Below are 23,616 nucleotides of genomic sequence, written 5' to 3'. Positions count from 1 at the left end.
ATTTTAAGCATAATACCATTTTTATACTTGCAATGTATTTTCTTCTGCAATTTTTGTATCAAACAGTAGAAAAGTGGTAAATAATAAATATAATTGTTTTCAGATTTATATCGGGAAAACAATGTTAGACCCGAAACTAAAGCGAGTCGCTTTAACAACCAGCTGAACTACAAAACTATCTGAGCATTCAATATGTAGCTATTTATAGCAATTTTGGAAAATCGCACAGCTTTTACTTTCGATTTTGGAATCCAGAATAAATCATTTCTTTTAAGGATTTCTTTCTGTTAAGTGGTTATTATGATATTTAATCAATAAAATATGTAAGTATTGTTTCGTATTTGTGATATACATTTAAATAAGAAAGTGTATTATTAGGTTTGAGGGCATATTGCGTTGTTAACGTTTAATCTTAAAACAGATAAAAAACAATAATAATACAATGTGAGGGAAGGATGGTGTGTCAGCGAAAATGTGATCTCTCATCTCCCGTTTATCTTCTCCAGCGTACTTGGCCTTATCTCAATAACTTTTCAAGATAGACACATGAAACGTTGAACCTTCTTTCTGACCAAATAGTAAACGATATAAAAATGTGAAGCTCTAATTTACCGAGTTTTAAACCATACCTTAACGGGATCCCTTTTAATTATTGTTAATTTGTGTTTATACGAGGGATGTCACAGTTCGCGGGATTGTATAATAAGTTTTGCAAAACTGGTTATTTTGTTCCTCTGTGTCGTTTGCATAAGGCCAAATGTCGACTCGAAACGCTTACCACATAACCGGCCTTTGATGTCCGGAAAAGTACGGTAGTCCATGGGGTCAGGTCAGAACTGTAAGGCGGATGCTCTAACAGCTCAAATCCGAGGAGACCGTTCTCCAGTTGCCGTCCTTTGAGTCGACGCATTGTCCTGATGAAGAATCTTGCGGTCCAGGTCTGCATTCGGCCGCTTCTGTCGTAAAGCTTAAATAAGATCTCTCCGTAGAATCTTAAAAAGAATATCAAATGGTTAAAAGATGTTGGTTTTTTTAATTATCAATAACTGAATTATTGACAATAATTAAACACTTAGTTTTCCACATAACGCAAAATCTTTCAATATTTGTAGTATGCATAATAGAATAACCAATAACAAATATCTTTGAGTGATGTTTCCAAAACAGATGATTGTATTTTTGTCTCGGGGCCATAGACATACATCCAAGTCTCGTCAGTTGTTAAAATACGATCGGGAAATGCATCCTCCTCTTCTGAGTAACGTTGCAGAAAGCCATTTAAACATGTCATACGTCGTTCCCTGTCGTGTTCGGTCAGTAACCGAGGTACCCTGCGTGCACTTACTTACTTACTTACATTCCCAGTTCGTCAGTAAGAATGCGGTAAACAGTCGATCTCGACATATGCAGGTCATCTCCAACACTTCGTACTGTTGCCCGCCTGTCTTTGTAGATATGGTATTTCACCCGATCAATTTTCGAATTCACTTGCGCTGGTCCACCGGCCCTGGTGTCGTCTTTTATAGACAATCTACAATTGCAAAATCGCTCATGCCACTTATATACGAACGTTTTACCGAACGGTGTAAGCGTTGTCGACCTTTTCATCAGCCTTAGAGTTTCTGCTGGCGACATCTGAAGGACTACGCACATTTTCACGGCACTCCGTAACTCGACGTCATCTGTTGACGTCATGCCGGATTTGCTTTTGAAACAATGATGTTATTCAAGTTACAACAAAATCAAAACCGAAACATCAATGACGTTAAAGTTTTTCAGGAAATGACGTCCGGACATGCTGTTAACGTCACGTCATTTTGCGGAATATTTACTCACCTTGAAGTGATATAAAATAAGGACGTTTTATCAATATTAACGTAAGGGTATGTCAGTTGCTACGGATACCAAATATGTCGAGAGTAAGAACAAAATCAAAATAAAAAATACAGCGCTAAACCACAATTAGTTTAAAATACATTCTAATAAATGTCAAGATACTAGCTATTTGTGTTTGTGATTAATGACGTTATTCAGAGAACTTCTGGTACACCCCTCCTATGAGTACTTATTTTAACGTTTTCCAATATTTGTTTGAGAACTATTCTTCTTTTGAAAATATATCAAAGAGGATAGAATTACAAATTTAATTCAATACAGTTGTTCAGAAATACTATACTAGTTTATTCAGAGTATCAACAGACTTGCCGACATGTAAGCATCATTGTGCACAGTACGGGAAACAAGTCAGACAACTCACTCCAAAGTTATCTTCTGATATTAAAATTCCTTCAATATATATTACCGAGATATTGATACAAAACTTGGGATAACAATGCATCGAGACATAGCGAATCACAAACAGTCTTTGAAACAAAATCCTTTTCGTCAAATTATAACGTTTTGGCCATTTCTGACAGCAATATATCACTACTAAATATATGTGAAACTTCCCCCTGAAAATTACATGTGTTACTATGAAACAGTATTTTTCCAGGAATTATTTTGTTCCATTTTTATATATTCTGAAAGTTATACGAATATTTCAATAAATTCGTGTTTACCACCCAAAAATACGTCAGTCTTAAAATTCAACTTTGAACAACTGTTTTCATTCTTACCAATTCTACTAGAATTCTGACCGGCATTTTTACCCTAAAAACTTTATCCTTTTATGTTGTATGTATTACATATGTTTATTCATTCGGCCGCAGGAATATGAGACTGGCAAAATCAAAAGTAAAACATTTACACTGCAGTATATAACAACAATGGCGAATAAAGTGGAGGGCAAGTTGACGAACGCTGAAATGGATGTTTTGGAGCTTATGATCGGGTCCGGTCCGAAGACATTCACGTTGATCTACAGCATCACGAGCGACGGATGTAATGCGACGACCTTCCACCAGAAATGTGACAACCAGGGGGCCACCCTTACTGTCCTGTACAATCCGCAGGGGTCCGTCTACGGCGGATACGCCAGCTTAAACTGGCCAGGTCATGGAGCGTGGGCAAATGACCCGAAGACATTCTTGTTCCAACTAAAGTTTTCCGGAAAGAAAATGGAGAGAAGATTTAATAATAAAAATTTTACTAATTCTATATATGGGCATACAAATTACGGACCAACATTTGGAGGGGGGCATGACTTACAGACGTTCAACGGCACGGTAAATCCATCAAACGGCGTGTTCGCTCTGAACGGCAGTTCGAACTTTGGCCACACTTACGACATTTATGGATTGCAAGCAACTGATATCACGAACGGAAACCTGAATGTTACGGACCTAGAAGTGTTCAAAGTAACAGGTTAATTAATATTCATTTAATTATAAACAGTCCAGTGTTTTTTAAATAGTCGTTAACACTTCGGAACATTCAGTTTGTGCTGTTATATGCTTGACGACCATCTCGAAATTAACCTACTTGAATTCTTCACCTTTCGATCTATACAATGAATACCAACACTTTCTGTACTGTATTTCCAGAAGGCGCAAGACGACTTGTTCTTCCGAATCCATGGCGAAAATCTCCCGAATGGAACAAAAATGTATGCATCAAAGTTATAAAATTATTACATATCAAGTTCACATTAGACACACGTACGTATCTGCTTAAATTATATGAGTAGGTAAAAGAAAGGAAAAAAAGAGTCCTGCAAATAAGACAAACTTTGTATTGAGTCCGCATACCTGAACAGCTCATGACAAAGTTAATAATCGTACTTAAAGGTGTATTATTTTCAGTTCCTCCAAGAGCTTTCACAGGAAGTTGAGTCGCTGAAACCGCCAGACGACCTAAAGATTCAAGAATTTCGAATTCTGCTGCTTGGCCCTGTAGGATCTGGGAAGTCCAGCTTCTGTAACACTGTGACTTCTGTTTTCCGGGGAAGAATCACGCAAATGGCCAACTGCGGCAAGGCGGCGCACAGCATTACTTCTGTGGTACGTGTTGAACAGAATTTAAAAATGTTTATAGTTTGCCGGCCTGGATATATCATTTTAATATCATTGAGTTCAACCATCAATAAAATTATGAAAATCTACATAAACAAGCTCAGTAGTCGAACGCTTAAACATAAACACCGTTCAATGACACAGGGTAAACGCCAAAGACATAGAACACAAAATCAAACAATCACTAACACGGAACAACGGCACACAATTCTACAAACAACACAATGTACTATATAAAAACACTAGGGGTGTTTATCAAGGAGTGTGATGTACCGCCTTGGAACAGTCAGTAAAATGTAAATTAAAATGGTTGACAGCACCGCAGTGGACTTATCAGATGTATTAATTCATTTTCTAACATGCTATACCTCGTGTCCGGTTAAATTTAATCATAACCGTTCTGTACTACACATGTATAATATAATATCAATTTAATTCCGCATCATTGTAAATAATTTAGAATCTAATAACAACAATAAGTTCTTAATTGGAAATAATCCAGCAAGAATTACGTTTATATCCTATAAATTGAAACTTACATGAATAAATGAATTAAATGAATAAGGTAGATCTAGTTACCTTTTCATTTAAAGCTGCACTCTCACAGATTTATCATTTTTACAACATTTTAAGTTTTTGTCTTGCAAAAACAAATTTTTGCGTACATATCTGCAATCCAATGATATAAGATAAGTAACGAACGGTTTAAAGAAAAGTGCATAAAACATCAATTTCTAAACTTAAATATAGAAATCTGCAACCTATTTTTCTTGTCAGCAGTCTTATTGAGTTGGTTTCCATGGATTTTCGCAAAAAATGGCTCGTTCCAAGACAAATAGTAAAAAAAAGTTATCAAAACCTTCAATCTGTGGGAGTGCAGCTTTAATTCATAAAACCGCGAATGAAGTCATTAACATTTTAAAAAAACTATGACGTCTTCTAATCGAGTGTGACGCCACCATTTGAAAGGATACAAATTTCGTTAACAAGTATAGTGCTTATGTTGTGATTCATACTGGATTTCAACTCAGCATTCATTCAACCTATACACGGAATTAAAAAATAGCATTTATACTTCATCTTAATTTATTCCGGGTACAGCATTTCTTGCAATGCATGCACGGCTGTGGTTTCGTTTATATGTGACCGGGAGCAAGAGTGTGGACATCGTACATGAAAACACAACATGGTCAACACAGAACAAACATGCATTTGATTGTGATTCTGTATAAGTGCAGTAAATATAGCTACGAAATAAAATATAAGGGTTCAACCCCCTTAAAGAAAAATATTATGTGGTTATATGCTTGTTATTGGGCTCATAGAATGGACTTTTCCGGAAGTATTTTTTCAATGTTTATCCTAATGATTGCGACAGAAAAATGAAGAACACTACTTTTTGAATTTTAAGTACAAGCCGTTCATGGTGCGTACAAAGAAGGGTGGGCGTCTGCACTTCCGGTTGTGTGATAGCCCTGGGATGGAGGAGAGTCAGGGTCTCGAGGCTGTGGAGACCAACTTCCTGTTGGACGGACACGTGCCGGAAATGTACGAGGTACGATCATCCTTATGTTTCAAAGCATTCCAATAGTACCAACTGTTCCCTTTAAAGCATTTAAGAAAACAGGTATTGTCTTTGGTCCAGATAACAATAATGTAGGTCTCTTAAAACTTACTAATACAATAGCTAAACCCGCATGTCAACTTATTTTAAGTAACTGTTGACTACCTTCGTGGAAGTCGATTTCATTTAACTGAGTACTATAAATGTTTAAGGTTTAATCAAGCAAAACAGTGAATTTAATAACCATATTGGGGTATAAAAGGGAGGTAATGGCGGGTGGGTGTTTTCCCCTGTTTTTTGAAAGCATTTCAAATCAGGGAAGCATTTTTCAAAATTTAAACCTTAAATCAAATGATTACAACCCATAAAAATTTAGGCATTTAGTTTGAAAGTGTGTCCATCAATATGTATACCTATATCATAGTTTTATGTCAAAAAATGGTCTTGATAATAAGAAATGCATATCTTCAATTTCAAAATTTGAATATTGTTGACACTATAAAATGTAGTCCACTACAAACTTTCAATTTGTAAGTATTTTCCTTCATATATATATAATAAAAATTTGATGTTCAAAAATGGGAATTAAATTTTTTGGGGCAAAGCTTTACTTTTTACACAAACCACCACAAGAAGCAATTTAATGCCAACAAAAAGTGCCGACCGTTGATTAGTTCTGTTATTTCTTTACTTTTTTTCTTTTAAGCCTAAAATTACGAGTAAAAAATCATGATAGTATAAATATATTTTCCCTCCCGTTTTAAATACGTTTAAAGGCGAAAAATTGCACGCAAAGATATTTTTCTTGCTGTTTCCATTACTTCTGGAATATATGTTGAAACTTGTTATAGGCATTTCAACTGATAAATGTTAACACCGTTTCTCACTATATAACATCATAATATATCTGCCCACAGTTCAACCCAGCCACCCCTATCTCCATGAGTGACCCCGGTTTTATCGTTAAGCCGGGCCTCAGTCAGCGTGTACATTGTGTGGTGTACGTGCTGGACGCTACTACAGTGGAGGACATATCGGCCAACATGAAAGACAAACTCAGTAGACTAAGGAAGCTCGGAAACCAGAAAGGTATAAATACATATTGTTAGTATATGCTTTCCGGTGGTTTACCGAGATTTATCAGCGAAATTATTTCACTATCACGATGGTATTTTTCACTGTTTTGAAATTTCAGTCAGTACTCGGTTCCAGATCAAACGTCAGCGCGCACAGGGCTGGGACACAATTTCAGCAACGTCATTTCCGAAGTGACGTTACGTGCGCATACATATAAAAATTGAAGCGTTTGCCTGTTAGGGTGTTAAAATGACTTTTAATTTAAGGCATATAACAAAAAGAAAAAATACACGTTTGTTTTAGTGTAAGAAAGCAACATAATTTATCTCGTGAGGACCAAAAGTGAATATTTCACTCGAAGATACGCTACTTGTGAAGTATAAATTTTGGTGCTCTCTCGGTAAAACAAACAATACTCATCTATATATATAACGTAAGGGAGTTCATCCTGCAAAACTCATCTTTCGGTTGTATTCAAATAATCGCTTAAACTTCAGGTAAACATATTCTATCTGGTTTATGGAGCTGGAAGAAAGTGACTTGAAACGTTATAATACGACATATTTCAAAATACAAAAACTTAAATTAAAAATAAATATAAACTTGATAAAATTGTGAATGTATATTGAAAGCAATAAAATAACCGTATTTGAAATAAATATGTATCTTCAGAAATTCCCCAAGCCGTTCTGTTGACAAAGATCGACCTTGTTGATACGGAAGTGGCGGGAAAGCCCTCGAGCGTGTTCACGAGCGGGAACGTAGAGAACAAGGTGCGCGCTGCTTCGGAACTCTTCGGTCTACCAAGAAACCACGTGCTCCCGGTCAAGAACTACGAGGATGAGATGTTGCTGGAAGATGGCGTCAACATTCTGGCGCTGCTGGCCCTCCGCCAGGTGTTGTACTTCGCCGAGGACTTCTTGGAGTCGTGTCACGTTTCAGAGGAGGGCCGGGAGACGATAGTGAGCGATACCGAGAACGCCTCAGAGGCTTTCTGATTAAAACCAAATATCGCGTGTGCTGCCTGATGAGTTGCACACATATATTCCTGTTTTATCCACCATTCAATTGATAAACAATTAAGCCTGAACGATCATAAATATTTGCGCATTTCTTGACATCTATATGCCAGTAAAACGATACTGAAATATACCATAGTGTTGAGTCACACATTTTAACCTGAAGTCAGAAGCCTCGAACATTCTGCACAGCGAAATATATGAGCTAGTAAGATAATGAAGTGTATTTAACTCATTTTCCAAAGTAAATTGGCCTCGCTCTAAGCATTATGCGATGCGACGCATTTTTGTACAGTTTACATTTAGCAAATGCATATTTTTGTTCAAACTAGGAAAGTGCGATACCTGACATCTAGATTACATTTTTAAAAGTTTAATCGACGTAGTTATCCATTTTATAAGTGTTTATTGCGCTGACCAAATCATCTTTTTGTTTTATCGTTCATTGAATGCATCGCTAGCAATAACATTCAGTTAGGTGAAGTTGGCCTTTCTTTCGGAACAACCTTTACATCATGTCGCGTAATGCTACTGTTCACTTAACTTGTTGGAAGTCTTTACGCTATTAAACAAGAACCGTTCGAATGTTAGTTCTATATTGTTTAACGTTCTTTTTAAGTACAATAATCAGTATATAATACAGCATGACATTTAAGGTAATCCCGCATCCTAACTGCCGTCCATTAAGGACCCAAGGCCGCGTTCCTTGCCTTGCCTAACCCAACTCTCTCACATTATAATCATGCGTTCATATATACCACTTTTTTTGTCTAGCTCGTGACAGTTGTGCATATTTAATTTCTTGTTATATACAAAAAGAACGTATTCTACAGTCATGAACTGTCAAGCTAATTGGACTAATAGCCAGCGGCTATCACGACTGTCACCAGCTAAGTACATCTACATTTAATAATTATGATGAAGTATTTGCTTTTTGTTACAAATAAACTTTGAATTCTACTATTGATTTTTGTTATTACTTTAAAGTGTTTCGTACGTAACTTTTATGTTACGTGACACTTTAAAGTGTTTATACGTAACTACGTTACGCGACAATCAGCATCTCGGGAACCTCAGCATACCAAATGACTATTAAATTTGACTTTAGTCATTTGCCATAACTGCCTAATTCGCTTAACTGAGTTTTAAACCTTTTTTAAACAATACATGAGTTCATTGGTTTTTAAAAGACAATGCAATTAGGGATTAAACTATGATCGAGTATTGTCAAATGTTGTAGTGGTTACGGTCATTCAAGCATAACATTGATTTTTGTTTTTAAACTGTACACATGGTCCAAATTTCATTGCTGTTACTTTTTAAATAAGAAAGTAGTTTAAAAGGTCACAGTCAATGTCATCCAAGCACAACATTGATGTTTGTTTCAAAGCTGTTTACATGGTTCAAATTTCAGTGCTGCAATTTCATAACACTTTTTGAACAAACTTTATAGATAACTTCTATATGATGCTTCATACAACCTATCAAGGGTCTGGACCAAGAGGTTTCAGACAAGAAGAATTTCAACGAACTCCGTATATAAGTATGTAATGAACGTGTGACTCCCGGGGCTGTGTCAGTTCTGACCCCAGCAGCATTATTTGAACACACAGAGGCAGAGGATCATTAGCCAATGTACCACAACAGATATCTAAGCTCTATTCCTCATTGTTTTTGTAAAGAAGTGTTGTTGTTGTTTTTTCCTTTCGATTGCCATGAAAACAAGAGTTATGCATGGAATTCATTTCTGTAAACAATTTGGAAGGAATCCATCCGAAGAACATCGCAGTGAAGCTTCATCTAAATTGGTCAGGCGGTTTAAGAGAAGATGCCGTTTAAAGCAATTGTTGACGATCGACGTACGCGGGACGGTGGTCGATGGGAAAAGCTCAATCTGAGCAGCACTCGGCATGTTGGCACAAGGCGTGTTGCACTGTTCCCAGTTTAAATCTCTCTTAGACTTAAAGCTGTAATCCATAAAGAGATAGGGCACAAAATGGGTTGATATGATCAAACACAACGTTAAGATAGCATTAACATTTTTTAAACATTAACGTTGGTAATGTTGTTGTTGTTGTCGTTTTTGTTGTTGTTGTTGTTGTTGTTGTTGTTGTTGTGCTTGTTGTTGGTGGTGCTGAGCTTATAAATTTAGCCCACGCCCTTAAATGGTTGTATTAGGGCTTGACCTAAGTGTGACTTTAAATCTGAAAAAGATAAAGCCAGATGAGGACTTTTAATTCCACCAGTGTACCCAATAATGCCGCGCTACTTGCGATGAATGGCATCTAGAGTGCTTACAGAGCTCTTAAACATTAATGAACATTTATACTCACACAAAATTATGGATATTACAATTCAACTGTTTATAAGAATAGCCTGTGCAGAATATGCAGTTACTTACTTAAAGAAGCTTATTTGCCTTTGTTGTGTGCATACCTTGCCGATTTTGTCACGTATTAAGGGGATTTGAACACACATGTGCATTGTGTATGAGGTGCGTATATGAGCTGAGGTCCCGCGTATTTTCGTACAGACAAAAACAGATATTAACATAGACATACATAAACATAGATTTAAAATGACAAAATGTCAGCACTGACACGGCCAACACAGAATCGTAACCTTTAGCCCATCTCCGGCAAGTTCGTTAAATAGCCGTGACACTGCACACCTTTCTCTTGCCGACCTTCATGTTAAACCGGTGTTAAATTAACGCTACCCATTCGCCGAGATCTCATCCACATTTATAAATAAAATATCATTTTAAATCATAAAGGAAAAAAAAAGAAACATACCTTATCATGATGTTATTTCTGTACTATTGTCATATATATTCATATATTCTAAAACTTCTTTAACAATACTTTTGCGAAAAATAAATCATTTTATTTTCGGCACACATCTATTCAATGCAATTCAAATCATTTATTTGATAAAGACCACCGGCCCAAAACAATCATTATGTACAAACATATACATATAAGACAAACACAACTCGTTGCAACTAATATAACTGCATAACTCTAATCATATGTCGACCTGGAAACTCGATTTTTGATAAACCTTTTCGTTGTAACCGATGTAAGCGCGTAACCCGCTATTTCAGATAGAAAAAAATACACTTTTTTCAAACTTTTCAAAAACTGTGCTGTAACTCATTGTAACTAATGTAACTGCATAACTCTGATCATATGTTGACCTGAAAACTCGAGTTTTGATGAAAATTTCGATGTAACCGATGTGTCCGGTTGTAACCAATGAAACCGCGTAACCCGATATTTCAGATAGAAAAAAACACTTTTTCAAACTTTTCAAAAACTGTGCTGTAACTCATTGTAACTAATGTAACCGCATAACTCTGATCATATGTCGTCCGGAAAACTCGACTTTTTGTGGTTGAACTTTGACTTTGTTTTCAGTTTATGTAATATGTTCTATTTAATTGGCTGTAACCCATGTAACTATAACGTGAGAAGGGTTACAAAATTCGAAGCTCTCATTTTATGGGCCGATTTTTGGCGCTAATTGTCCATTAACCACGGGTTTTGATAACTGTTAAAAGCAAACTTAATCCCAAAATTTAAAACTATTCCACCTACGTATTAAGATCTGCCATACCGATCATGTTTAATTTCAATGGAAGTTACCTTCATGAGTATGGCTCAGTCAAGCATAATTAATGCAACAGAGTCGTTGAAACTACCACTAACATTCCCTATGCTCTTGATTAGGCCATGTAATTAACAATACGTTCTCGACTACCGAATTGTTGATACCCTGTATCGGTTGGAATTGACATTAACATAAAAATGTCCAAATAAGGAAAGCAATATTTCAAGAACTCACTATAATTGAACGGACAGCCTAGAAAATCGATTCCGGGAAGTTTTTAGTTAGAAGTGTTCACTTTGTTTTTCTAAGCATACACGTTATACGGGTAATAAACGGGTAACAAACAAAACGACAGGAATACACAATTCAAGCATACGAGTTTTATGGAAATCCTTAACAACAGTTCGAGAATAATGCCTACTAAAATAATAGAAAATTAGAGACGTTTTAATGATATGAGTAAATTGAGTATATTAAAACAGAACTTAATTTTGTAAAGCATATATCAATCATAAGTGTTAGTACATGTATTTGGTTTCATCATTATTCACAGACTGACATTGACACCTACGACATCAATCCCGTAAAATTCAATTACAAATCCTTAAAATCACTGACAAACACAGGTTCTTCTTTAAATGACGCGTGCAATATCAGAATAAATCAAACTAAATATAAGCAACTATGCGAGAGTGTATAAGAATGTTTGGCAGTGAACTGATAAAGCACAAAGCTAGAAAATGAAACAATACGATTAAAATGCATATCGGAAAGGACGTGATATGGAATATGAAATATTGTAAAACTACCAAACGCAACAGAAAGAGAGCAAACCAGCAACAAACTTTAAACAGCAATCAAAAAGAATATATATTAACTATAACAAAAACAAATTCAAATAATTAATGCTAACATTTAAATACATAGAAAATAAAATAATGTCCAAAGTTCAAAACTTCACAAAATATCTTCACTGATCCTATAATGATTCCCATAAAAGGTCGAAATGTTACTTTATCCTCAAAGAGTAATTTAACTAAATCTAATATTTTTAAAATGATCTAGCACTGTTGAAACGTTTTGGTGAGACCAAAGAATATGTGTGGAAGTTTATTAATCGCTCTCACTCGGTTAAGGCCCGTTCGGAGAGTGCTTCAATAAGACTGTTAGTTGTATTAGGTTTTTTGAGCATACTTCACAGACAGAATAAAACCCTGGTTAGAGTAATCCTGGTTCGTTAACGTGCACCAGTATATAGCACTGTCACACGGAACCTATTTAATTTTAGTCTTCCCCAGTACATTTATTTAACTGACCGTTTAAAGGCGGTACTTTACAATTTTTGTATTTAGTTATATATATATATATATATATATATATATATATTATATATATATATATATATATATATATATATATATATATATATATATATATATATATATATATATACACTTTATATACCACTTAAACAAAATGTGGCCCATTGACTTATAGATGATTGCATTAAATGTAACAAAGGTATTATACTAGAATGAACACTTCGGATAACCGAATCATAATTGTTTCCCTTGACAGGTATCAGGCGGTCTTTAAAGCGTTCCAGCTTCTTCTTCAATCACATCCAACTCAGACATGTAATTTTCCTCACAACTCTGTAGCGCCTTTCCTTCCCTCTGCTGAATATTCTCCATAAAATCCTCCGCGTAGTTTAGCATCTGTTGCAACGCTTGCAGGGCGAGGATGTTGACACCTTCGTCCAGTTCTACCTTTGTATTGTAGTTCTTGATTGGATGAATGTTGTTTTCTGGAATACCCAGCATTTCTGCAGCTTCCGCACTTTTTCTCCGACGGCGATACTTTCTAGTACTGAATTGATCGATTTGACCACTATACTATCAATTAGATCTACTTTCTTAAGTAATAATGCTTGGGGAATATCTGAAAGAAAATGAGAACATTGTGGTAATTATGATACGGCAAGTATGTAATACAAACGAATCCTCTCTTGGCGCTATTCACATATGTATGCGGACATTCGTCATTTTTCAAACGTACTGCATTTTCTCTACGTTCTGTTTTCCTTTTGTTGAATGTAAGCATATCCTGTAATTTAAATGAATTTAAACATTTTAAGAAATAATCAAACTATGATTAAACACTATCTGTATTCCGTTCGTTTACATCATACACTACTTGCAGTTGAAGTGATATTAACGAAATATACATGTCATGTATGTACAAATGTAACTCGCATTTTCTTTATTCCAATAGGCTTTTTCATTTATTGTTTTAAAAACAAGAGCTGTCACAGAGACAGCGCGCTCGAATATTCCGCCGCTTTTCAGTGTAAGGATTGGAAAGTTTGGGCGAAACATGGATCACTGTAAAATTAGATTAGATTTCAATGCAATACATGATGTATTTGCTGAGAAATAAACATTAATGTTGTTACATGCAAAATTTTAAACAGATTTTCTAAGTCCTATAATAAAGGGCCATTATTTGCAAAATACAGTTATCTAACTTGGTTATTCAAGTAGGTTGGGTGGTTGATTACCATTGTATAAAGTCTCATTGCAATACATCAAGTAGTTGCTAAGATATAAACCTATGTGTATATACATGCAAACCCTTAACCAGAATTTCTCAGTCGCATTATAAAGGGGCAAATATTATAAAGTATGCAAGATAGAGTTATCTTTCCTGATTAATTAAGAAGGTTGAATGGTTGGGAGCCCGTGTATAAAGTTTCAATGCAATACATGATGTATTCGGATTTCCGTGTCGAATAAAAAGGGCCAAAATTTGAATTGCAAACAAGAGTTATCTTACTTGATTATTTAAATAGATTGGATGGTTGAGTACCATTGTATAAAGTCTCAATGCAATACATCAAGTAGTTACTGAGATATTAACCTATGTGTACTTACATAGAAAACCATAACCAGAACTTCCAAGTCAGATAATAAAAGCCCATAATTTAAATTTTCTTCACAAAGGGATATCTTACTTCATTAATTTAGTAGGTTAGATAGTTGGGAATACATATCTGAAATTTCAATGCAATACATGATGTATTTGCTGAGATATTGACTTAAATGTGGTTACATGCAATACCTTAACCAGATTTTTAAGTCGAAGAGTAAAGGGCACTTATTTTTCATTAAATGCAAACTAGAGTTATTTAACTTGCTTAATTAATGAATCTGGATGGTTGAGTACCAATGTATAAAGTCTCAATGCAATGCATCAAGTAGTTGCTGAGATATATACCTATGAGCGCTTACATGCAAACCTTAACCATAATTTCTAAGTCGAATAATAAAGGGCATTTTTTGCATTAAATGCAGACTAAAGATATCTTTCTTGGTTAATGAAGTAGGTTGGATGGTTGAGTACCATTGTATAAAGTCGTAATGCAATACATCAAGTAGTCGCTGAGATATTAACCTGTGTGCTTACATGCAATACCTTAACCAGAATTTCTAAGTTAAATAATAAAGGCCCATTTTTTGGCATTCAATTTAAAAAAGTGTTATATATCTTCATTAATTTAGTAGGTTAGATAGTTGGGAATACATATCTAAAGTTTCAGTGAAATACATGATGTATTTACTGAGATAATGACTTAAAGGTGCTTACATTCAAAACCTTAACCAAGGTGTGAAGCCGACGCCGACGCTTGGGTAAGTTATATAGCTCTCCTTATTCTTCGAATAGACGAGCTAAAAACAAGGGTAAGAAATATATCGTAGGGACTTAAATGCAGTTAACGGGGTTGTTTAAAAGCAAGTAGTAATGTTATAAACTAGATATATTCTTTATGCGTACGCTTCTGAGTACAGAGATTTCTAAAATCTTTCATCTTGTCAATCACACGCTGGGGAAGTTCATCAAGAGTAGCACCATCTAACACAAAGGCTACACAGTGTACTTTATCAACCAGGGTGGGCTCTTTGACGAAAGATGAATCCACTAAACTGGAAATATACCGATATGAAAGCAATACAATCGGGTATAGTATAGATTTATAAGGCATGCTGAAATTTCAGATTTGAAATCGTCATTTTAGAAGACAAAGAAGAATTACATTTACAAGGCGGTTTGTGAAAACTTATAGAATGATACATGGCGAAATTATTTCATTCAAACTACTTGAGTGTTAAGTGTGAAGCAGTAGTAAGTACTTTTATTTGTAATGCTAACTGTACGAATACATGAGTTCTAAGTGAACAACATATTGGGCTACCTGAAAGAACTCCGACAGGTTTCCATCCAGCAGATAGTTACACTGCATCAGGTCGATGCCCAGCTCTTCCTCCAGGCCACGTGTGTCACAAAGGCGTACGTTTAGGCAGCCGCCAGAATTTATTTTGATTGTGTAGGGGTGATACTGGAGTACATGCACACGAGATAACACACTCGCCGGTTTACATCGTCAAATGCTTTATCATGAATAAAACAAAGTGTGAATTTACAGAAAGCATATATTTTACAGTATGCATACCTTTTCAGTTTGGTAGTAAGGTTTTGTTAGCGTGATAATATATGCGATCCTGAAAGAAGCATCCAGTGAAACGAAAATACTTGTATATTATAATTATGTCAATTCATATAGACGTACTAAGTGTAGTTTAATTTGGAACGTACTACAAATTGCAAGACTTAATAATATATCAGATTTTCCATGTATTGGACTCGCCATGGAAGTGATGCTGTGCTTAGCTTTGCCACATATAGCCCTCTGTGTGATCCTTCCCCGGTAGACAGAAGTCACTGTGTTACAGAAGCTTGACTTTCCGGAACCTACGGGGCCAAGCAGTAGAATCCGGAAATCGGGAACCTTCATTTCACTAGCAGGCCGCATGCTGGAGACTGAACTTTTAAGTGATTCTTCAAGCTTTGAAAATATTTAGAGATATAACATAACATTGACAAACAGCATTCAGTTCAGAAAAAGAACGTAGGGCTGTTATTAATGCAATTTATTATTCAATCAAGCACATACATGATTATGAACTTCGACTTACTTCTTTGCACCACTTTGATGTTTTACGCCATTGTTGGGGAACAGGAACATCTGTAAAAAACACTTGATATAAGATACTGAGGAATCAGTAAAATGAAATACACGTTCCAAATACGAGATTATAGCATCATTCATTTCGTGTTTAATAATTAATGCCAAAGTATCTTAAAACATCAACTTCCAACCTTCCACTTTGTACACCTCTAATTCCAAGCATTTCATCGACCCGTTGTTAATATGTTCTGCTCCTAAACCTTTCATATCATAGCTGCTTGCACTTATACTACCGTTTAAAGCATATATCCCATTTGATGAAGATAGTGAATTAGTAAAGGTGAGTAAGTCATGTCCACCACCAAATGTTGGCCCATAGTTGGACCTAGAATACAGTCCTTTTGCATTGTCAGACTTCAACGGAAACTTGTTCAGCCTGTCAACTCCAGAGAACAGTAGTTGAAACAAAAATGCATCCTCATCTTTAACATAAGCACCACTTGTTAGAAACCATGGTAAACTAGCGTATCCTCCAAATACTGATTTCTGCTCATTGTAAAGCACAGTAACGGTTGGTCCTTGCATGTCGCATTTCTGATGGAAGGCTTGCCCAGAGCAGCCATCTTTTGTTATACTGTACAATAGAGTAAACTTCTTTGACCCTGTCCCAATACAGTCTTCTAAATGCTTTCTATCAGCTGTTGTCAGATTCCCCTCCATCTGAAATATAATACTGGAACAGGAGTTTAATATATGGTAGTGTTTAAGTCATAAGTATAAGCATATCTTAATATACATAAGAACTATATTGAATGTAGTATACCTATAAGACTAAGATGGTTTTCATAAAAATATGTGTCTGATATTAATGGATATTGTGTGACTGCATACCTGTTATCTTAAATAAACTAGCGGATCCAGACGGGGGTGCATCTGGCACTACACAACCCAAAAAACAATCGGCCAAGTTTACTTAATATGTTAATATCGGAGAAAAAAGTAATAACATACCCTCAAAATGCACCAGTTTGGACTTAAATTGTAAAGACATTCTTAGGGGACTACCCAAAAAAAAACATACCAACACTTTAACCTTGGTATTGTGCCACTTAACAACACCAGCTGTTTCAATTCTGTACGTGTCCTTTAAATCATTATATAAACAGGTAAATGCAGTTAACGCTTGTTACTTTTGTATTCATAATTTAAATGAAAACAGTCTGTTCAACTCCGAGGCTACAATTACTTTGTTTTAAACGATTAATGACACAACAATCAAGAATTACATAGTAGTGTTTTATTGTAAAATTATATTGTACTTACCTCCGATTATAAAATATCGCTGATAACACTTCCGATTTGTTATCAATTTGACCGCTTTGAATATAGAACGAATTCATTCTAGCAGATAAGTGGTATGTGATCAGATGAATTTATTTAAACTAAGCTTCATTAATAAAAATCTTTCCCGAAAAAATATCAAATAACAGTACTTCGGTCTGTGAAGGCAGCCAGCGAAGATTAAATGTGAATCAGCACCACGCGAGCTTTTGATAACGAGCTTTACGAGTTTTTGTTTATTGGCCATGATTTCAAGGTCATGAATCCTTAAAATGTCAACTCCTTTTTTGTGTTCATGTTGTAATTGCGCAATAGCCTATATAAAAAACGTGAAAATTTCACCAGACCTGTTAAAATTTGGACGGACGGAAAACAACGGATACAGAAGGAAGCTGCCTTTTCGATGATTACCATTCATTTGACGTCGACTAAGGTTCGAAATGTTGACAAACTAACATTCATCACAGTCATACTACTTAGAATACAACCTCATTGGCTGACACCTTGTCAATGCAAAATCTGACATAAGTAGTGTGTATCGGATGAGTGGCAATAGGCGGGCCTTTAAAAACAGCGAAAGTTGAAAAGTTTATTAATTAAATCTAGAACGTCATGATTGCCGATCTGCAATTTCCTTGGCTGAAAATGTAGGATGTATATCGTTTTTAAACTCATATAGTAGCGAAACCAACCTGTCAACTTGTTTGAATAAACTGTTGTGCCTTTCGTGGGACACGATTAAGATGTTAACGATAGCACTGTTCATTTCTATATATTTAGTTCTAAAACGTATTATAAATGTTTGAGTTAATCGAGTGTCAATCTGGTGGCTTTCGTTCATTGACTTTAGTTAGGACTGACGTATAGTAAAGCAACTTGGTATGCAGCTATGTATTGACGTTCTCGCGATTGCATTTAGAGTATGTTCTGCTTAATGACTTAAGTAAGGAATGACATAAATATGATGTAGAAAGTTGATATGTAGCAAGCTGATGTTTGTAGACTCATGTGGTACGGGAGATTGAGGTCAGGATTGCTTAAGCCAAAAATATATAAAACTATATAAAGGTTTGCCCCTGACCATTTGCTATATTTGCTGTTTCGTATGCCATCAGACTTAAAATGTATTTATTATATACAGTAATATCAGTTAGAAGGGACAATGTCCAATCATAAATCCTAGATTTCAGCAAAGTGAAGATTATACTTGGAGATGACGATAAAAAGTTAAAAAGTCATTAGTAGGCATTAAAGGTGAAGATCTAAACACTCTAAAATAGTTGACAACGGGTATTAGTTAAATCTAAGTTCCTTAAATGCATTTTACTGATGTGGTCCCGTAGATTAAAGACAACTACACTTTTGCTTGTTTCTGTAGTTATTCGTATAAATGTTTGCACTCCGTAAAATATAAGCTATAATGATATTAATATTTCTAAAACACATTAATTCGTGCAAAGAAATCATCGGTCTAAACACCTTGCTATGCGACAATATTTCGTACAGTTAGTATTTGCATATGTTTGTTCCAACTAGGAACGTGCGGTATATGACATATAATAAACGTAGAAGACGAATGTTGATGTTAGGCATCAAAGACGCGGCTGAATGGGTTTTATTGAATATTAATATATATCTATTGATGGTTATGAAACATAACACGGACATTACCGAACTATGACGGTTTAATAAACTTTCTAGATCGTAGTTACTCGGTCGTCTCCGGCATGCGTAAATTATTTAGACTGGTACCTTGCGTTATCACCGATAAAATTATTAGTGTCGGGTCGATTCGGCCGAGATATCATTTCGGCCTACTTTTATTCATTAATGTTTGTTTTACGCTTTGAACTTTCATTTTATATCAGTTAAATTAAATTGTGTTAATTTCGTTATTGCGACTTATATTTGTTAGTAAATCGTGTGAATTAAGCTTTGTACTTCCATTTTATATCACAAAAATTTAAACTAGTCAATTAATGTCGTGTTAAGGCACTTATATTTATCAAATGCATAATTTAAACTATTATTCACAATATACCCGTAAATTCTCACATGCTTATGTACTACCACAGCGTGTATATAAATCGTGTTCACAGAAAGTAAGTTTCTAAAATAACGAACTCGTATGACCGGCGACCAGTCAATACAAAAACACAGATTTACTGTTTTAAACATTAGGCTTATTCGTTTTATATGACGTTTTGGAAGTTTTACACGCATCAAAACGGTTATTGACGACAAATTTTAAGTAAAGTTGAATAAGAGTTGATATCATTAACAAATCTTCTTTTTTTTCATAACTAAAATTTACCCGTATACACTTCCCCATTGACAATTGCAAACATGTATCCCTATAGAATAATCTAATAAAAGTTGTACAACACTCCATTTTGGAGTATATATTGCGCGGACCAAATCTTCGTTATTTTTCACTTTACGTATCATTTGCATTAGCAGTCAGTTAGTTAAGGTTAGCCAGTTTTCGGAAGAAGAATCATAACATCGGTTGACCGGGAGCCTAAGCATACCAAATAAATGTTCAATTTAGTTCAATTTAAGTTTGTCATTTGCATATCAAAATTAACTTATATATACGCAGCACTCGGATTGTTGGTACACAGCGTATATGTTGCATGTTGACAAGGTTCGAAACTCGCCAGCGTGATGTACATTAAAAAGTATCTTAATATGTATTTTCTTTGTCCAAGCTCCTTAGACATGGCAGCGAAATTTAATATGCTTCTGTTTTGACTAATAGCTTTCTTCCTTACATCACGGGTTTTAAAACTGTTAAAGGCAAACTTAACCACAAAGTTTGAACTTATTCCAACTAGGTATCAAGATCTGCCATAACGATCAAGTATGTTTTCAAAAGAAGTAACCTTGAGAATTACTGTTGTATAACATTATCGATACAACACAGTCGGTGCAGACACCATTTACATTCCCGATCCTCATGGTGAGGCCATATAATTGAAACGTTCTCGACTATTATATGTTCCATAACCTGTATTGATTTGTATTGATATTAGCCTAACATTGTCCATGTGAACGTTACCACTAAACCACAGATCCGTCAAAAGACCCAATATCATACTGTGCCCTCATATACCAACAATCCAGATCAAACTACTTAAACTCCTCAAAAACATTCTCTCGAATTATATTATAAGACTCTTGTTAAATTCTTAAACTTCTTAACATAGAATAAACAGAAAACTTTAGAACATTTTAAACAAATCAAAATAACCGCATTCTTAAAACATATTTTTTGAAGGAACAAAAATACTTAAATGATTTTAGGTCACTCAACAATTAAAATAAAAACATACTCAATGAAGAACTGAATTTAAAATACGTATACATGTAACAAATACAAAACGCAAAAATGAGCCTATACAAAATCATCTCCAATCAAAAGATTGTTACACTTAAGGCATGTTCGATTACGATCAAAGTCGTATACATTAAAGTTATATATACATTTTATAAAGCACTTAAATAAAGTGTTCACCATTTACTTACAGATGATTGTATTTATGTAACTTAAGTATAATATGTACACTTGGGATAATCGAATCATAATTGTGTATTATATCCAATTATATTGTTTCCTTTGACAGGTTTCAGGCGGCATTTAAAATGTTCCTGCTTCTTCTTCAATCACATCCGACTCAGACATGTACTTTTCCTCACAACTTTGTAGCGCCTTTCCTTCCCTCTGCTGAATATTCTCCATAAAATCCTCAGCGTAGGTCCAGTTCTACCTCTGTATTGTAGTTCTTGATTGGATGAATGTTGTATTCCGGAATTCCCATTAGTTCAGCGGCTTCCCGCACGTTTTCCCTGACGGCGTTACTCTCTAGCACTGAGTTGATGGAACTAGCCACTACATCATCGATTAGATCTACTTACGTAAGTAATACTGCTTGGGGTATATCTGAAACATTGAGAATATAGTGGTAATTTGGATACGACAATACATACAATCATATTTCGTATAAACCTCGTCTTTCGTTTCATATATCTACATATATGTTCTCATCGGCAATTCGTAAATCCGACACAGCCTCCATTTTTGTTTCGTTTTATTACCTTTAGAATGTTAGCTTTATTCTCAAATCCCTCTTGAAGTATAAAGCTAGAACATCATTTTTACTTCGTTTTTAACACATAACCTAGTTCAATTCAAAGTGATGTTGACAGCAAACATGTAGATTAGTACGTGAATTTTACAAATGTTCACATTATTTTCAATTTTAAGCTTTTCTTGCTTCTGATAGGCGTTTTACATTATTCTTTTAAAAATCGGGGAATCGGAGGATAAGACAAATATCATAGTGATTTTGAACTAGTGTGTCTGGTTATATGACAAGAGCACCAGCCTGCGGGTGCTGAACGCTCGTCTGATTTTATCCGTTTGAGGTTTATTTATTTCATATTGTACATCTGATACAGATAGTGAACAGGTATTCCAAAGTTTGAAAGTGATAGCTTTGATCGTTTGCATGTAAGTGACCCAAGCACGAAACAAGACTAGCTAAATATTAAAGTCCAAAATATAAAACATTCTCCACCGTCCCCCTACCCTTCCAATGTGTGACTCAAAAACCCGTTTGATATATTGAAGGCATTATCCATTTATTGTCTGTGAACACATTGAAATCAATCCCACAAAAATTGCAGTTATGTCCAATTCTCAAAATCAACCAAAATCCATCAAAATTCATATTTAACTCAGCATCGAGGGTACAATAAGAAGAAGGGTATTAGATGAACAAGTTCCCCAAGTGTCAAAGTGATAGCTTTGATAGTTTCCATGTAAGTGACCTAAACGCAAAACTTGACCAACGCCTCCGACGACGACGACAATCAAGTGACGACAATAGCTCGTCATTTTATTTTCAAAAATCATGCAGACGAGCTATAAATGATGCCTGGTGCTATCAATTAGAAATGTTCATTGTTCTCGCGTTTCCGAATGTAGAGTTTCCTGAAATCTTTCATCTTATCAATCACACGCTGTGGAAGTTCATCAAGAGTAGCACCATCCAGAACAAATGCTACACAGTGGATCTTGTCGGCCAGGGTTGGCTCCTTGACAAATAACGAATCCTTTGTGTCAACTCCAGAGTCAGCACTAATCTGAAAATAATACATATTTAAGTTGAGTTTAAAGACATCTAACAATACTTAAACATTAAAAATATGAAATAAGCAGGAAAAAGATCAGATAATAAATGCTTATAAATAAATTTGAAGAATTTGGAGATGAGGTTAGAACCTTAATTAATGCGGCACCAGGGGTGGTATTCATAAAACATCAAGTAATTTCTTAACTTAAGTCTATAGTAGACCACAGTAAATGTTTTAGCATTCACCAATCATTTGATATTTTTGCACATTCTGCTATTAAATACACGGCTACAATCTTGTTATCAGTAATTAATATTTTCCATAAATGCATTATTGAATAAGTAGTTAAAGGTATATCAGTCAAAATTGATGTTTGTTATAATATCGGACAAAAAATCGAGAAAATTTGTTAGTTGTCAACGTAATTTTACCTCGCAAAACCGGACGTTTATTTGTTCAAACATGTCAAAATGATTTTGTGTATTAGGAATTCGCGAATCGCGTGTATTGCAGAAAAGCTGCTCAGAAGGCTAGCTGACACTACATGACATCCTTAAAGAATAACAATGGATAAAGGATGACCTTTCCAAACGCCAGCAAGTTAAGACATGTTTCCTGGCCGTGTGTCTGCTGTAGAAAACACCTTATTATCAATAACTCGCAGCGAAACTTTTAAACACGTTACATGTCCATTTGTTTCTGTACGTGTCCATTAAATCATAATATGAACAGGTTTATATTTAATTTGAATGAAAACATACTGTGTTGATTTCAATTTTAATATCAAAGGCTACATGAAATAGACCATTGAAAAAAATGCGATAAATTACAAGTGATTGATTGTAAAGTTATTTTTTTACATACCTAAGGTTATAAATATCGTTA

At 35.0% G+C, this 23,616-nt stretch overlaps 2 protein-coding genes across 3 annotated transcripts; one reads left to right on the top strand and one right to left on the bottom strand.

Moving 5' to 3' along the window:
- Window positions 1–224: 224 nt before the first annotated feature.
- On the top strand, window positions 225–8,573 carry LOC128222997 (interferon-induced protein 44-like). 2 transcript variants are annotated; one of them, XM_052932223.1, is made up of 7 exons: window positions 225–323; window positions 2,757–3,306; window positions 3,486–3,547; window positions 3,744–3,941; window positions 5,365–5,508; window positions 6,435–6,606; window positions 7,267–8,573. In XM_052932223.1, exons 2-7 carry the CDS (start codon window positions 2,769–2,771, stop codon window positions 7,590–7,592), a joined length of 1,440 nt encoding a protein of 479 aa, XP_052788183.1. In that variant the 5' UTR covers window positions 225–323; window positions 2,757–2,768; the 3' UTR covers window positions 7,593–8,573. The 2 variants fall into 2 exon arrangements, with proteins under 2 accessions (XP_052788183.1, XP_052788182.1); XM_052932222.1 differs by having other exon boundaries at window positions 264–323; window positions 2,712–3,306.
- A 4,244-nt stretch (window positions 8,574–12,817) lies between these two features.
- LOC128223535 (interferon-induced protein 44-like) lies at window positions 12,818–16,971 on the bottom strand. Its single transcript, XM_052932812.1, has 6 exons — window positions 16,443–16,971; window positions 16,259–16,308; window positions 15,931–16,128; window positions 15,446–15,621; window positions 15,060–15,208; window positions 12,818–13,032 (listed from the first exon to the last, which is right to left on the bottom strand). The coding sequence occupies exons 1-6, from the start codon at window positions 16,969–16,971 to the stop codon at window positions 12,818–12,820; spliced, it is 1,317 nt and encodes a 438-aa protein (XP_052788772.1).
- Between the last annotated feature and the right edge of the window lie 6,645 nt (window positions 16,972–23,616).

This window comes from Mya arenaria, chromosome 17, assembly GCF_026914265.1.
Source record: "Mya arenaria isolate MELC-2E11 chromosome 17, ASM2691426v1".
Taxonomy (NCBI): domain Eukaryota; kingdom Metazoa; phylum Mollusca; class Bivalvia; order Myida; family Myidae; genus Mya; species Mya arenaria.
The sequence above is the reverse complement of the archived record's forward strand: the minus strand, read 5'-3'. Positions and strand labels throughout refer to the sequence as shown.